General features: G+C 45.4%; 1 protein-coding gene across 5 annotated transcripts in view; it reads right to left on the bottom strand.

Annotated features, from left to right (window-relative positions):
- Nucleotides 1-16,949, bottom strand: part of RALGAPA2 (Ral GTPase activating protein catalytic subunit alpha 2) — a 1,907,250-nt gene that overhangs the window by 1,314,522 nt on the left and 575,779 nt on the right. For all 5 annotated transcript variants that reach the window (XM_078649331.1, XM_078649327.1, XM_078649328.1 and 2 more), the window contains exons 8-9: nt 15,700-15,838; nt 4,824-5,023 (exon numbers count right to left, since the gene is read on the bottom strand). In XM_078649331.1, the coding sequence (XP_078505457.1) occupies nt 4,824-5,023; nt 15,700-15,838 (339 nt within the window). The remainder of the gene's footprint in view (nt 1-4,823; nt 5,024-15,699; nt 15,839-16,949) is intronic.

Raw genomic sequence — 16,949 nt, 5'->3', positions numbered from 1 at the left:
TGCTTCCCGGCCAATGCGTAGCAGATTTTAGTGCAGCTTGTGATCCACCAAGACCTGGTCCTCTACTGCACTGCATTGTCTTTCCTCACTCCAGTAACAGCAGAATGTCCAACCGGTGTTCCTGGTAATATTGATATAAAAGCTAACAGCATTTTTAGGATCCAGCCAAAGGAGTCTCTCCTCCTCCTCAGACGGGTGAGGTGGTTCGAAGAACGTGGTAGGTTGATGTTCTGCCTGACCATGAAAAGGAGTCGCCACTTAATTTTAGAATTTTAGAAGAAGAAGAAAGGAAGCTCAGATTCAGAGGACCACCTTGTCTGGGAAGAAATAAGTGTGTGCTGGGGTGACAGAGGGCCTGCGGCTCACTCACCCACTGTGCCAAACTTAGGAGCACTGTTATGAGGGGGAGAGAGACCTTGGTGGCCAGCTGTGCAGCAGTTCAAAAGATGTATACATCAGGAAGGTGAGAACTATGTTAAGGTCCCACTGAGAATTGATAAAGGGAGAGAGTGTAAAGAAATGTTACAAACTCTTCAAAAATGGTATCACAACTGGTGATTTAAACAAGCTGATTTGGCAACCTCATAAAAACTGGAAGAGCCATAAGATACCCTTTAACTGTGCCCAAACTTTGCTGGGCTAGGAAAAACACTAAAAAAGATTTACTTTTGATAACTTGGTTTGAAGTGAATCAATCTGCAGAGTACCACACCAAATCACAAACCTGTCCCAATGGCAGGAATATACCGATTTCGTTTTTAGGGAGATCTAGCTGTCAAGATGACACCTACAAACTTGGGAGGGAGATTCAAGGCAGTCACCCGTCACTATTCAATCTCCAAGCATGGAGGTGAAGATTGCGCAGACTTGATGAGGGACCCTGCCCTGCTGCTGCAACAGAAAATCCTCCCAAAATGACAGCCTGATCGGAGGACAAATTCTGGATACCACACTTACCGTGCTCAATCTAGTGTCACTAAGAGACTTGGGCCTGGTCGTTCCTGGTCTTTTTAAGATTTTGGAGCAGGATTGGCATCAATGGGCAAGGCGCACAGGAGTCCCAAGTTCTATTCTAGGGGAAACGCTTCCCCAAGGGAGCGACGTGTTCGAATTTCCAACACTCAAAAGATAATAATAATAATAATAATCCACATTTGTAAAGCACACAATCACCCGTAAGGGTCTCTAGGCGCTTGGGGCCGTCGGGAAGATTAAGTAAGCTATTGCCCAGAGTCACATGGTGCTGGGCTAACCTGCCGCCGGAGCCGGGGATCGAACCCTGATCCCCAGATTCCAGCGTCAGTTGCCCTGGCCGCGGCGCCACACCTCTCCCACATCTGACAGTGCGTACTCTTGGTGGTGGTGCCAAACCGATTGAGTCAAGGTTCTCCTTATTTGCAGAAGAGACTTTGCACCACCTCCAGATGAAACTGCCATTTGTGATCTGCCAGGTGTCGGCAGAGGAGTTTGTCTGACCTGGTGTTCAAAGATCCAACCAGGTGGTGACCATGAGGAAATTCCCCTTATGTTCCAGCCACTTCCAGAGACATAGTACCCTTTGCCACAGGGTGCACAACCCCCAATCTGTCTGAAAACCACATTGTGGTTAAAGTGTCTATGAGAACTTGCACCAGCCTCACTTTCATGAATGGTAGAAAGGCCTTCAACACAAAGTGAGGCAGCTTCAGAAGATTGATATGGAGGGTAGACTTCACCGGAGACCAGATGGCTCTGATCTCCAACCTCTCCCAAGTGTGGCAGTCCCAACCCAGAAGAGATGCATCGGTCATCACTGTGAGCTCTAGGTGGGGAAGAGCGAGGGGTCTGCAGCTGACCCAATACAGACCAGCTTTCCAGGTCTTCATCAGTTCCTTCCGTAATCTGGACCAGATCAGAAAGATCCCCTCTGGTGCTGTGCCCATGGGGTCTTAAGATCCCACTGCAGAGCCCACGTGTGCCACCTGGTGTGCTTGACCAGCAGGATGCAGGAGGCCATCAGTCCCAGGAGCCTCAGAGTCAACCTAATGGAGATCCTGTACTGAGGTTGAAACATCAGGATCATAGCCCAAACGACCTGGACTCTCCAGAGAAGGCACAAAGCTGCACTGTGTAGAGAATGGCTCTGCTGAAAGGGAATGTCTGCAAAGGAGATACGAGTCACAGGCATGTTGATAGTGAATCCAAACAATGTAAATGCTGGCCGTAGTATGGAGGTGGGTAACAACTACCTGGTAAATCTACCTATATCAGTCAGTCATCAAGGTAGGGGAAGATTTGAAGTCCTGACTTTTGAAGATGAACTGCAACCACCACCATCACTTTCGCAAACACCCGAGGGACACTGGTTAGGCCAAAAGGGAGCAGAATTAACAGAAAATGCTCTTTCTCTCCTGTGAATTGCAGTTAGTGCCTGTAGGCCTGCAGAGCGGGCATGTGGAAATAAGCATCCTGCAGGGACAACGGTACCATACAGTCTCCTGGGTCAAGGGCAGACTAGAAATGGGCCAAGACGAGCATCTTACATTTGGGTCTAAAATAGGACAAAGTCCTCCTTCCTTCTTTGGCACCAGAAAATAGTGGGAGTAACAACAGCCTACTTCGTTCTATGGCTCCTTTGGCCAAAACAGCCTGAACTTTCTGGTGCAAGAGGGACAAGTAGTTCTTTGTCAGCCATTCTGAAGAGCGGAAGCTGCGGTAGGGTGTCAAGAAAACCCATTGAATGATCTATAAGACCCTCTTGTCCAAAGTCACAGCATACCACCCTGGTCGAAAATGTTGTATCCTGCATCTGTGAAGGGCGGATGGAAGCATCAAAGGACATGTTAAAGAGATTTTGAGGCTGTAGCAGCGGCGCAAGATCGTGCCTCTCGCAGCTCCTGTGGTCCACAAGTTTCAGAGCCTCGGCCACGTTAAAGCTGTTTGGTTGGCCTTGCAGGCTGGATTAGGTGGCAATATTGGAAGCCCCTACCATAACCATGAAAGCGACAAAACTGATGGTGCAGCTGACATGGCGGTGCAGACAGGCCTAAGGAGTGAGTCATGGCCATACTATCTTTAAAGCGCCAAAGGGTCGAAAGTGCTTTCTTACCAAAACCACAAGAGCCATCAAAGGATATGTCCATGAGGGTGGACTGAACGTTGCCAAAGAAACCCATGGAACTCATCCATGCACGCCTCCTGATATTCACACTGGTGGCAAATGCCCTGCCAGGGCAATCTGTGGTGTTCAATCCATAGCGGATGGTAAATTGAGCGGTGCTGCAGCCATCCTTGATAGCCTGTGTGAGTACAGGATGCAAGTCATAAGGGATACAGAATAAGACCTGTGAGACAGAATCGCAAAGGGTGGTATTATAATGCCCTAAGAGGCAGCTGGCATTAACATTCAGGGTGTTGGCCGCAAAATTGTGGAATTCTGTTCCGCTCCATATCCGTGAAATGGATGAGCTCCTGAAGTTTAGGAGGGCCATTAAAACGCGTCTTTTCCCTCATTCAGCTTAGCCTTTTTTCTGTGCACTTTTATCCGTAGCTGCTGTGTTGTGTTTGTTATTCTCCATGAAGCGCCGGGACGCCCCTTGGCTGGGGCAGCTGTGCGCTATAAAAGTGCTTGTAACATAACATAACAGAGGTAGCGCCAGACTTGTTGAAGAAAACATGCATTTCCTGAAGGTTGCAATGAGCTTTGAATCACTGTCCAGTGGAGTAGTAGGGAATTGACTTGGGTTGACCTTGTATGTTGAGGGCTGCAAGGCTCTCAGGAATGGGGTGCGGAGTCAAAAAGTCTGGATCATCCAGGTCTCAAGGATGGAGTCATTCTAGCTGTCACTTCACAGGGGTCCAGAACAGGATTTTGCACATGTTCCAAGCAGAGTAAATGTAAAGGCTTAATTAAACAGAAGCAGGGTCTCAGTATAAGTTTGCCCAGGCTGAAACATATCCGTAAGAACATTAGTCTTCACCCATATAGTTGGTAACTGGAGGTTGAGAACTTCGGCCTCACTTTACATGACCACTGCAAAAGAAACACTTTATTCCGTGTCTGGCCCTGGGGGCAAAACTAACCCAGTGTCCGGTGAAGTGATTGAGCTACTGATGTGTTAAGGTCCTCATTCCAATGGTCTTCTGTATATGGATGGGCAAATTTGTCTTTAGCCTCATAAGCATCATTGTCAGAATCCATTCCAAATAAAGTATGCACAGTTTGAGCCCTCTCCTTGGGGCAAGGGCAAAGTATCAGAGTTTGATGGGTTTTCCCACAGCTGAGGACAAAAGAAACCGGGAGTGGCCTCGATCGAGGGTGATGCAGAGCTGATTCGGAAAGCATGATAGGGTGCATTTCATCACTTGGCCTCCGTGCTTTATGGTCCGGCATGGGTTGCGGTGCTGGGATCAGGGTTAGCCATGAAGCCAATGCCCTTAAGTAATCATTGGTCCTAACCGAAGTAGTAGTCAAAGTAGCATTCTAGTTAACCCTCGCTGAGGGAAATGCACAGACAGCGTACTGTAAGCAGCTACGGTTGATGGTGAAAAAGACAATGTCGCTAGTGTTATTTTACCAAAAATTATACAAATATAGCTGGCCCTGCCAATTCAAGTTGCTCGAGTGATAAACATGCTTTTGACGTTACACACAGCATAACAACAACAAGAAAATACAATTTAAATGTAATGTAATGAAGTAGTCTGAAAAATATGCTACCCAAAAACACATTAAGACGAATGTTTTCCGCCAAATTGTAAAATTTGTATTCTCCATTATATAGATCTAGAAACGTTTGCATACACATTTACTCCATGAAATACAATTTGGTATTGTAGCATACCTGAATTAATTTCGGTAACACATCTCCTCCATTCTTAGTGCTATGAGATGTAGATACATACTTCTTTTCCAGAAAAAAGGTGACAAGCCATTTAATGAACGCCACTCGAGCTGCCATAAATGGGATTTTTGTGCTGTAAGTGCTTTCATTGTTACGAGTAGCTGTAGTATAAGATGGCTTTGGTCTCAAGTCAGGAATATCTGTAAGGTAGACAGAAAAAAATCCACATTAATTTTTTTAAAAAATGCTCCTTAAACTTGTCTTTCAGGTTTCTTTCTTAAGAGCTATTCAAAGTATCTAGAGTCTAAATATAACATTGAAGGTAGTCAAAACTCCTCATGAAAATGAAGAAGTTCACTGTAAATTGCTGCTGTAAATCTGAAAAATCATAATAATGTATGTGCTTTAAAAGAAAGCACCTCCCACCATGTGCACACACACACACACACACACACACACGCACACACACACACAGATATACCCTGTCAGGCTTAGAGTGCTATTTACATTATGCAAAAATGAAGCAAAGAACTCTGGGTAGTTCCCAAGTTTAGTTGGAGAGCAGCTCCTGTATAGAGCTTCCTACAACACAAACGACACTAGGAATTTGCTCACCTCTCCTTTCGTAGCAACTGTGTTTTTATGGTTCAGCTGCCCTTTCCCTTGGAAAGGCAATTTTTGATTAGCCTATCACATTTGACCTGGATCAACAGAGCTGCACCAAATTTGGCAATCACTTTCCATAGACAGCTAACATTCAGCATGCCAATTTTCGTCAAGATCAGTGCAGGAGAAAAATGTTAAAGTAGGTCAAGTGGGGTTAAGAAACATGTATTTTGCCATTTCAGGTCTGACAGGAACGTTTGCCACGCCTACAGTCAAATTCGCTGGACGAATTTACACCAAACTTAGCATGAAAGTAGAACTGTAGTCAGAAAGCATGTTTTTGTGGGTGTGGTATGAATCAGTTGGGTAGATTTTGAGATATAAGTGTTTTAAAAAGTTACTGAGCTGGCTTTAAAGGGTTAATACTGTTGTATATCTCTGTGTTTTAATTGTGGAGGCTTCTTAGATCTATCTGATCCAATTGGAGGAAGCCTTTTTTCTGTTGTCCTTTTCAGATCCATGGTCCCAAAGCTGGTCCCATGGATCCAAGTGCTCCAATTGGTTGGCCACACAGAAAAACGTCTCTTGTAGTGCCATTTAAGGTTGTGGTACTCTGACATGAAGTACTGTGTCCTGAAAAAAAACCAAATTACAAAGGCAATATAAGGGGCAGGGTGAGCACAACCTGACGACCAAGCAATAGTGGAGGGACCATGAATAGACATAAGCACAATCCCTGCATGCTGTCTTTCTTGCCTCTTTTGGCATCTGACACGAAGAGTGAAACCAGTGCGCCAATTCCTAACTCGGGACCTTATCAGATGTTAAAAAGAAGCCACTGCAATGAATGGAAAGGTGGGAGGACAGTGCGGAATCTGCGGGTAAAGGATCGCCCAGAAATAGCATTACCAAAGTCAGAAACTTGATTTTCTGATGGATGCTTCTAGCCAGTGCTTCATTAGTAAAAAATAATTAAGTGCCAGGGCCCTCGTGAGGAGATCACTGCAGATTACACCACCCATTGCCCCTGCCAGCGCTGCCAATGACAGTACCACCACAACATCCATCATGCTCCTACAAGTTTGACAATTCTGGACATTCCAGGCCCCCAAAGCTATAACAATTGTACGAGTGGCATATTTTAGATATTTTTAATGTATATTGAATTAATAAATAGATGTTGTTCTGCTCATTTCTAAATTGCACCATCAGCATCACCATGTGGTAGGCTGTCATAAGTGAAAGTATCCATAATTAAGTGCCGGTGCCAAGCAGCGGAAATCACTGGCTCGAATTAAGCACAGCTTCTAACCGCTGATACCTCACCTTAGAATCAATGCAAAGCAGTACCTTCCCATGGTGGAGGGTCTGTGGAATGTACTCAGACAAAAAAGTCCTGCAGGACTGAAGGGGTGAAGATCTTATTGCAAAGGACTATGCACCTTGATATACTGCTTTTCTGGACCAGCTTCCCATTTTTCGATCTGAAGAACCAAGCCATGTCTTCCCTGGACTAGAAACAAGCATCCTGGACCGGTTTCAGGCTAATCATCATTCTTTAACTCACTCCGCCACCCCAGTTCAGACATGGCCATATGCAAATCAGTCTGACCCTGTGCCTCATGGGAACAGTCTAGCCCGAACTGCCAAGCCAGGTCTTCCCTGGACCGGAAACAAGCATCCTGGGACTGGTTTCTGGCTTATCAGCCAGGCTAGCTTGAATCCAGTGGCAAAGTGAGCAAGGGACCCAAAACTGGGCATACCCTGCCAACTTAGGGCGAACAAAGCAAAACCAAAGGGGATGATGGACTGAGTGTTGAACATTGCAAGCAAGTACGAAAAATTCTCCCTTTCATCCCGAAAAACAAGAGGAAAATTGTTTATCCTCTTTGGTTCTACCTAGGTTGGACTGTAATTTGTTATATATATACCTAGCGCTGAACCAACTCAGAAGACTACAAGCGGTACAGAACGCTGCTGCTACATTGGTGCTGAACGTCCATAAATATCAATCTATTAGGGACGGGATTCGAGAACTGCACTTGCTGCCAGGTGCCCAACGTGTTAAATTTAAGGCTCTTTGTATAGCACATAAAGCACTCCATGTACAAGGTCCACTTTTTCTATGGCACTGTTTCAGCTGGTACTCCCCTACCAGACTTCTACGTTCAATCAATGCCTTTCTGATGCCCACCTCTAGAGTCAGGACGATGAACTGGGGTGAGAGGAGTTTCAGACACAGCACCACTAGGCTGTGGAACTCACTTCCGCTTGCTCTTCGGACGACTCCCTCTTTACTTGAGTTCAGGAAACATCTCAAGACATGGCTTTTTAGAAACTAGTCTTCCTCTACAGTAAGCTGTCCGTAGTGCCTAGACACCTACGGGTATTAGTGCGCAGTAAAAATTGTTATAACATAACATAACCCCCAGTCAACTGACTGCTTTGTTCGCCCTAAGTTGACAAGGTATGCCCCGACGTGGGTCCCTTGCTCACTTTGCCACTGGATTCAAGCTAGCCTTGCTGATGGCGGCTGATTAGCCGGAAACCGGTCCCAGGATGCTTGTTTCCAGTCCAGGGAAGACCTGGCTTGGAAGTTCGGGCTGGACTGTTCCCATGAGGCACGGGGTCACACTGATTTGCATATGGCCATGTCTGAACTGGGGTGGCGGAGTGAGCTAAAGAATGATTATGGATTAAACCCAGATCAGTTGACTGGGGTGAGAGCTTGCAATGTTCAATACTGCGTCCATCATCCTCTTTGGTTTTGCTTTGATACCAATAATAAGCATAACGGGCATGGGCTATGTAGAAATAAAGTTGGTGACTCCAAGGTCACCGCGCTCATAGGGGAGAGTGAGGACATCCCAACGGATGCAGGGTCGGGAACTGGCCCATAATAGTCATATAAGTAGTTCACACAATGAGGTGAACTTCACTTTCACTGCACTACACATTTTCCATAACTTAGAGCTCCTACATAGTTCCGCAAGTAGCAGCCTGCCTCAATCCGCAGCAGATTGAGAGGACCCCAATGATGAAGTATGCCACCTAGGGGAAACCCTGGTCGGTGAGGGGACTTTTCTTTCTGGAAAGAGGATTTTCATACATGTTCAGTGAAAACCCTGTTGTTCCCCATGGTTTGTTTTTTATTCTGATATTCCAGGATTTTGTGATACTTCATTCAGTTAGGAGGGTGAACCTAACCTCAACCTCTATCGCCCCCCATCTTTTGATCAGATTGGTAATCTTGCATAGATTGGTCACTAATGTAATCATGTCTGATGTGGTCACTATTACAACAATTATACTATTAGTAGCTCGAGATGATTTTTATTCAGCACAGTGAAGAAAAGAATGGAGAACCCAGCTGTATACGCTCTTGCAGATAATCACCAATACCGTCTTCAAGTTTAAGGCCTCCAAAAAGGAAGCTCTTCTGTTGGGCCCGAATTTTCCTTGGTCTTCTGTATTTTGGACTGATTTTATAGGCTATCCGTCTACTTTATATGATGAGATGAAAATCATTGGGATTTGGCTGGACAAAGAGAATGAGAAGATGTAGCTTAACAGCCAAAGCGGCTGACTTTGTAACTGGCGATCCAGGTACGAGTCCAGGCCACTGCTCAACGCTCTGTGATTCTCGGCAAAATAACTTGATCTCCCTGTAATAACAATACTAAACAATTTAATCTGGTGCTCGTGTAAGAAGCTTTAATACATTTGGGCCTAGTCAGTGCTCCATAAAACTGCAACAACAAAAAAAATCAACCTCAACATCTCTACTCAGAACAATGAAGTAGTTTCCTCTTGGTACTTTCAGAGAAGGAGCTTAACAGAAACCCTTCCATTTATTCTTTCATATCTCAAGACTGTGCAGTTAATGGAGGTATTTTCTCAGACAGTATAAGTTAATGCCCGCTACCTAGGTCTTACCGTTTCCTCTATTTTCGTGTGCAAGGAGAACAGAATATGATAGTCTGGCTTGTTAATAACTTTAGAAAAGTTGACATGGTCTCAGGCTCACAGACACCTACATAGGCTGCTGGTTTCTATGAGGATCCTATTCAAGGTACCATGGTTTAGCTCTACAATCTTTTGGAATAGGTTTCCCTTAAGTATTTTGGTACAGGCCTTATATTACCACGCAACAGAGACCTTTCATTTTTGTGTTTCACAAAAAACTAAGTCCTGGGTTGTTTTGTGAAACATGTATTTCCATAGTGTTTGATCAGGGGATTCATAACATCTAGGCACAGAATCTGATGGAATAGGGTCACACAATCTGGTGGAATAGGGTCTATAATATAATGGAAAACCATAACAGACTTCTTTCTGGAGTGGTGATGTTTTTTTTCAGGTGCTCTGCCTTGGACTCATCTTAAAGCAATGCTGTGGAAAAGCCCCTACCAAACTCATTACAAGATGGGGCCCACTGTGCAGCTGCAAGTGGGTTGCCCAATAAGGATTATGCTTCTACATGTAGCAAAATTCAAGTTCTGCAGGTACAGTAACTTAATGGAACACAGATTTTAAGATTTTAATCACTGAATGTATTTGTTCTAGCTCAGAAAATTGGAATGAGGAGTCCAGATCAGGGCTGCTCAGCACCATCAAACTTTATTCAGAATAATTATCACACCAGCCTTTTCCAATTAGAAGCATTTGATTAATACCATTTTATTTTACTTTGTAAAGTAAATGGTCTATGGCATATAGAGGCATGTTAGGGTAAAGCACACAATTACAGTGTTAATCTGATGCTCAGACTGGCAAATGCAGGGATAGTAGAGAGAGGCTTTCGTACATACCATGTTAGTTTTAAGGCCAGGTTCTGGTCAATCTAAAATTGACTGATCAGTTTTTCTAGGTAAACGCATAGATCATTACAATATTCGCATATAGTTCTAGTGATCATTCCAATTTATTGTAGCCATGGCTATCAGAAGAACACAATGAAAAAGTTACTTACCTGTGGTCATATCTCAAATAATCAATTTCTGGACCTCTTTGTCTTTCTTGAAAATGCAGTACACAACGAAGAGCTGGTCATCGAGTCGTATGTCCCTGGTGTAATCTAGGTAGACTGACCACCTGCCTAGAATCCAACCTATGCAACTTCTCCTCCTCCTTCGTGGGGTGAAAGAAACAAGGTTGGTAGGGTGATAAACAGGCCTAGGTGAAAGGGAGTCACCACTTTAGGAAGGAAATCAGCCCTGGTTCGAAACACCGACTTGTCAAGGAAAAATTAGGTGAATGGCAGCTAGGAACTTAGTACCTGCAATATGCTAACTAGTCTTGTCGAGGTAATTGCCACCAAAACCACTTTCTTTTGGGTTAACGTCTGCAGTTGCGAAGGGGCTCAGATGGAGATGCCATCAAAAAAGTCAAAATACGATTAAGGGACCTTTGAGCCACAACAAAATTAGTTGGCGAACACAGATGAGTAAACCCAGTCAAAAAACGCACTTCTGGTACAGCAGAAAAGAGTTTAGATGTGCCTGCTCAATCTCTCGGCATTAAGGTGGAGGCCTTCGAAAGTGGGGTGCAGTACCATTTCCCAAATTCCCAACCCCCTGTGCTCAGTCTGAATGGCAGCTTGAGCAGGGGGCAGAGGGAGAATTATCAAAGGTCTGCATACCACACCCTCGTTGACCAGTCCAGGGCGATTAGAATGACTTGGGCCCAGTCTTTGCAACTCTTCCTCAGAACTCAAGGAATCAAGGGTATCGGAGGAGCTGGTGGGACACACACACTGCAGCTTAAAGTTCTACTTCAACTGAAATGCATGCCCCAAAGCTTTTCTCAATTGATTGAAGCTAGAGGGCACAGAATTGCTAGCATTAAGCATTTTCCAAGCAGGTAAACAAGTCCACTTGAGGATTGCATCCCTAGGTGATGAAGTCCTGGGCTACCTCCAGCATAAGATGCTACCCGTGATTGACAAGATAACACCAGCTCAGGCCATCAACTCTGACATTTAGGGACCGCATTAGGCAACTGACTGTTCACCTGATACGTTTAAAGTGTGCCCAAAACAGCCTCAACACCTCTACGGAAGGAAGATGAGACCCCCATTTCCCCTTGCTTGCTCACATAGCACGTCTTTGTTGTATTGTCCGTTAATATCTGGGCAGACTGATGGATGGAACGTTAGAAGGCTGAATAACCTGCAGTTCCAGCAGGTTCATGGGAAGAACCTGCTCCTCCGGAAATCAAAGGCCTCTAATCTCCAGATCCTCTCCAGATCCTCCAGATGAGCCCCCTCCACCCTAAGTTGGAGGCATCCATTCTATACCATGGCCACACTTTGAGGGGAACTGAAGACCATCCCAAAGTGTAAGTCTACCTCAATTCCCCACGAAATCCCATCTGCTGCAGTGCTCGGGGAGATGATGGATTGCAACAGATCTCCCCTGAGTGGAACCATTTCCTGTAAAGGCACCACAGTACAGCCCTCATATGCCATGTATGATTAGGAAAACGCAGCAAATCAGCAGAACCAAGACCTTCAGGACTGGAAATTGTACACCATCTCCTGGATGTTGACAATACTCTTAAAAGGAGGGAAGAGGCAGAGAAGGGCAGTGTCCAGAACTAATCCTAATGACTGGAGGGGCTGGAAGGGCTACAGGTGAGATTTGGACCAGTTCATTAGAAAGCCCAGATCAAACAGTAGTGAGACTTTCGACTGCTCATAATGTGCCCCATCTCCAGTGATCGGGCTATTATAAGCTTATTGTCCTGGTACATGATGAATGGGATGCCCTACCTTCTGAGATGGGCTGCAACCACCACCATCACCTTGCTGAAGACTCAAGGTGTCATTGTAAAATTAAGCTGCAGTACTGCAAATTGGTAGTGCGGGGAACCCACCATAAAGCACATGCACTTCAGATGGAACCACAAGAACAGAATGTGAAAATATGCATCCTGCAGGTCGAGTGATGCCATCAAATCTCTCACTTACAAAACCAGCAAGACCTAAGCTAGGGTCAGCATCTTGAACTTCTCCTTTCTGAGGAAAAATATCAAGCCCCCAAAAGTCCAGGACCAGAAGGAGACGCCGTCCTTGGGAACAAAGAAATATCTGGAGTATCATCCTTGCCCCATTTCCTGCTCTGGCACTAACTCCACAGCTCCTTTCAAGAGGAGGGCTGGCACCTCTTGTTGCAGGTTGGAAAGGTGGTCTGCTAGAAGGAAGGAGGGCAGGAAAGAGATAAAATGGAGACTAAATTTAGGGTAGAGTATAACCTCTTTCTATGATCTGAAGGACCAACTGGTCTGAAGTAATAGCCCTCCAGGTCAGAGGCGAGTAGAAAGGAGGACACCTGCTGCAAACTCCCCTCCCTCCCAGAGGCGGGTTGTGAGAAACCCACTAGACCTGCTTTCCTGGTGGACTGGAGAGGAAGAGGTGGAGGAGGAGGGTTACTGTAGGGATCAGTGGCCCTTTCCTCTGGCCCTGCCCCTGTATTGCTTCATCAGTAAATTCTGGGGCTGCTGTGACTCGGGCCGAAAGGACTAGTGCTGGCAGAAGGAGAATCCTGTTGAGAACCATTGAAAGTGCAGAGTTTGGCAATAGTCCCTGGTAAGCCGAGGTTGTGGCAGTCCCAAATACTGTGCGATGGCCTTCTTGGTCTTGAAGCGTGCCAAAGCAGAGTCAGCTTTGTCTCCAAAGAGGTGAGGTCCATCGAAGGGGAGGTCCATCAAGTTGGCCTGTATGACAGAGGCGGACATCCGAAGCCTGGCATACTGCTGTAGAAAGATGTAGGTACCCATGGCATGCACCACAGTAGTCTGCGGTGTCCAGACTGGATGATATCACGAGATGCATTTGGTCTGCCTCACAACGTTCTGGAAGTGGGATCTCTTGTACTCCGGAACATGAGGTGTGACCGGCTGGCTCATGTCCCATAAAGCATGTGTACATTGTACTAGAAGACAGGTGGCATTATGTGATCAGAGTGTCCTGCTGTCTCCTTAAAATGCTTCTAATGTTTCTAGAAACTCTGACTCTGTCTTAAAGGAACAGAAGGGAAGGTCCCCGCAAGGCGTACAGAGAAGCAGGATGCTTGGATGACCAGGCTTTCGGCTAAGAAGTGTGCAGAGCGGCACAGTATATCCACTGGAGCAGGGCAGCATTTACCTGTTCCTACAGGACCTCGATGAAGGGCAAGCGTGGTTCTGATGTGGGTGCAGCTTGGAGGTACACTTCAGATACCAGGTTTGTCTTAACATCCAATACAGAGAGCTACAACAATTCAGAAGCTTTCTTGAACACAGAGTGAAAAGACATCACTTCCAGGGTAGGCGTCCTGAAGGGAGTCCCATCTTCATCTCTGGGAAAGTGCCCAGTTTACTGGCCAATGAGAAACCTGCAAGTGAAGATGTTTGCTATGCTACCTCATCACATACACATAGATCCAGAGGGTCTGAGTCTGATCCAAAGAGGTTGCGGATCCTCTACCTATTTTCTTCTTCTTCTAAAATCTCTGGGCCTCCCTTCTACACCTGTTCTGAGGTACAAGCTCCATAAAAGGCTGTGGTAGTGCTGATGAATCTATGTACAGATCCATAGGAGGCAGTTGTGGCTGCACTGGAAGCTTATGCGGCTAGACGGGCCATGGGGTGGATGACTGCGGTGTCATTTAGCAGAGTACTGGAGAAAACACTGGAGGAGTTGGCAGTGATTACAAAGGTCCCGAGCCAAACAGCACCAGAGCGAACGGCCCAGTGCACAAACACAGGAAAGCCATAAGGCCAACAGTGCGCCCAGTTATGCTGTGGCTCTAGCAAAAATGTTACACATGGCATTGGGGACCCAGCCTGTCTGGGGGATTTATGGATAGGATGATGTAGGCACTGGCGAAGCCAGACACATCGGTGGCAGTGTTGAAGGAGATCAAGGTGGCTCTGGGGCCAAGTCCTGTGGAGTGACAGGCATGAGCCGCTTAGAGAAGGATCTGCTAGCTCCACAATGACAGAGTCTGACTCAGAGGATGAAGACCCTGTGGCTAAGTGACTTACCTTTACTATGCATCAGTACACTAACACAGGCGGTAGCTTACCACCACTAGGCTACAAAAACATTTAAAATAATTCAGTGTCAACAAAGGAGAGAGATAGATGGAACTGCTGTATTCATTGCAGAACATTAAAATACATTAATTGTGTTCTGGCAACCTAAAATCAATAGCAAACAAATCACCTAACACCTGCTGTTCTTAACCTACTCCATTCCTCAATCATGCAGTTTAAGTTGTTCATTCCGTGCCTTCCTGACTGATTGTTCAATTAATGGGAGCAAATTGCAGAAAGAGCCTCAAGATTTCTTTTTTAACAGAGCCACACACAGACAAGCTCATCTTGAACGTTTGGAAATTCAAAAACAAGATAGCTGCGGTTTACTTCAGTTTGTTGGGATCTAAGCTAAATCTGTAGACACTTCATGTTAAGATTTTAAATTGTATAAAGACCTCTTTTTTATTTTTTTTAATAACATCAGATTTTGGTTACAATTAGTTTATTCTCGTTGCCCTCTGTGGACAACAACAAACATATGTCAATGGATATGCCAATGAAATCTTGGCTAAGTTTTACGAAGTGTGGAATGCAGACATCAGTAAGAAATGAGTAACCTCAATTTCAGCAACACCGTTCTGTCTACTTATTTCCGAAATTTAAATTAAAGTTGCATCTGATATACAAATTCCCAGCTTTTCACAGAAACAAGGTTTTAACTGGTTTCAGGAACACTTGTTTCTGTAGGAAAAATAAGATTCTATCTCTCACATACCACCTCATGCAAAAACCTACAGTTATATACTTGCAGCAAAAGGATGGGAGCAGACCTCCGAACTTCACACGGCCCCAATACATACAATTCATAAGCTATTCCGTAAACAATACTCTTTCAACAATGTGTGAATATCTACTTAATCGACAATCCTGAACACAGTTGAAGACCTTATTAAGGATACGAAAGGGCTCTACAAACGGACTACAACACAATCCATTGCTTGCAATGATCAGACCTCGTAACACATAGGAGTTCATACTCTGATACCTGTTGTTTTCTACAGAAATTAACTAGAAGTGTTTTTAACATTTCTACTTCCCCTTCGTCAACCAACTACAAAATCTGTCTAAGTGCTTTTTAACTCAACAGATAAATTACACCAAAAAGGGATTAGTGTATGTTCTTGCCTTCCACTATCTAGGGCCAACAACATGATGCTGAAAGTAAATAACATTACATGTGTTTACTTACCAAGCACAGGCTTGTAGAGGTTGGTTAACTTTGTAAAAGAAGGGAATAGGTGAGGCAGGTAATATTTTTGAAACAGAGAGAAGAGAAATTTAAAACCCGTGTCCAGATTCTCCTTATTCCTCCATTCCAAGCTTGCAGCCTTAAACACAAAGAGGACACAGTCATGCAATAATCAATAAATAAATAAATGCACAAGAGAAATGAACAAGTTACTAACCTTCAGTAACGCATTATCTGGTAGAGACAATATCTAGCCACAGGCTTCTTACCTTTGAATTTCCCAGGCGTCAGACTGGATCCAGAAGATTTTTGCGTGCGCAGTATTGCTGTAATGCATTAGGGGGTGTCCATCGGCTGGATCAGGTTCCCAGCAGGAAATATGTTAGTGCTTCATTAAAATGGAGCACTTCTGTCAAGATGTTAGACTTGACTACCATCGAGGGCAATTCGAGATCCAGGACCTCAGCTGCCCTCTTCATCAAAATGGAATATGTTGCTCCCTCCATGTAGCCGCAGCAGGGGAAGAAAGCATACCAGTATCTGGAGATGTGTTGCGACCTCTGACATCCCCCAGTTCCTCACACTAATCCATACCTTCCTGGCCTTCTAACTGGCATTCTAAAGGGTCCAGTGACCCCTCCCATTCTTCCCTGAGGCCTAGCCCTTCAGATTAGGGCTCAGTTGTCGACTTAGGATACCTGGGTCCGGTAGGCACCTGAATCGGCAGTGTTCAACTCCGTTCCGGCTCTGTCAGATAAGTGGATATAAATGGGTTGGCGGTGAGGTATCAGCATTGGGGCTGGCGTCGGGGGAGGTCGCTATGGCACGACCGATGCCGGTCCGGATCTGTGATAGGATCGACAGAGGCCCATTGGAGCCGAAGCCACTGGCGTGGAACCAGATGAGTGCTATCTGACTTGGAGGCGCTTCAGAGAGTCGGTCAGCTCAAATACGTAGCGCATGGCCTCGTAAAATTCTTTCACCTGAGCGGGGTTCGCCCGGGCTCTCAGAAAAGCTGGGAGGCTCTGAGTTGGCCCTGGCAACAACTCAGAAGAACCGTGCCTCGAATGCCTAGGTTACTTCATCGTGTCACGCTTTGACTTCTTATGCTTTTTGTGCCTCTTTCATGAATGTCCTGATGACTTGGAGTGGGAGGAAGAGGCCTTGGGGCTCCTAGAGTGGTTCCACGCCCTTCCTCTCGATCGGGACCGAGGTCTCCAAGGAGTTGCGTGACACAGCAGCCCCTGCCT

This window comes from Lissotriton helveticus, chromosome 6 (assembly GCF_964261635.1).
Source record: "Lissotriton helveticus chromosome 6, aLisHel1.1, whole genome shotgun sequence".
Lineage (NCBI taxonomy): Eukaryota > Metazoa > Chordata > Amphibia > Caudata > Salamandridae > Lissotriton > Lissotriton helveticus.
This window is presented reverse-complemented; position numbering and strand designations above follow the sequence as displayed.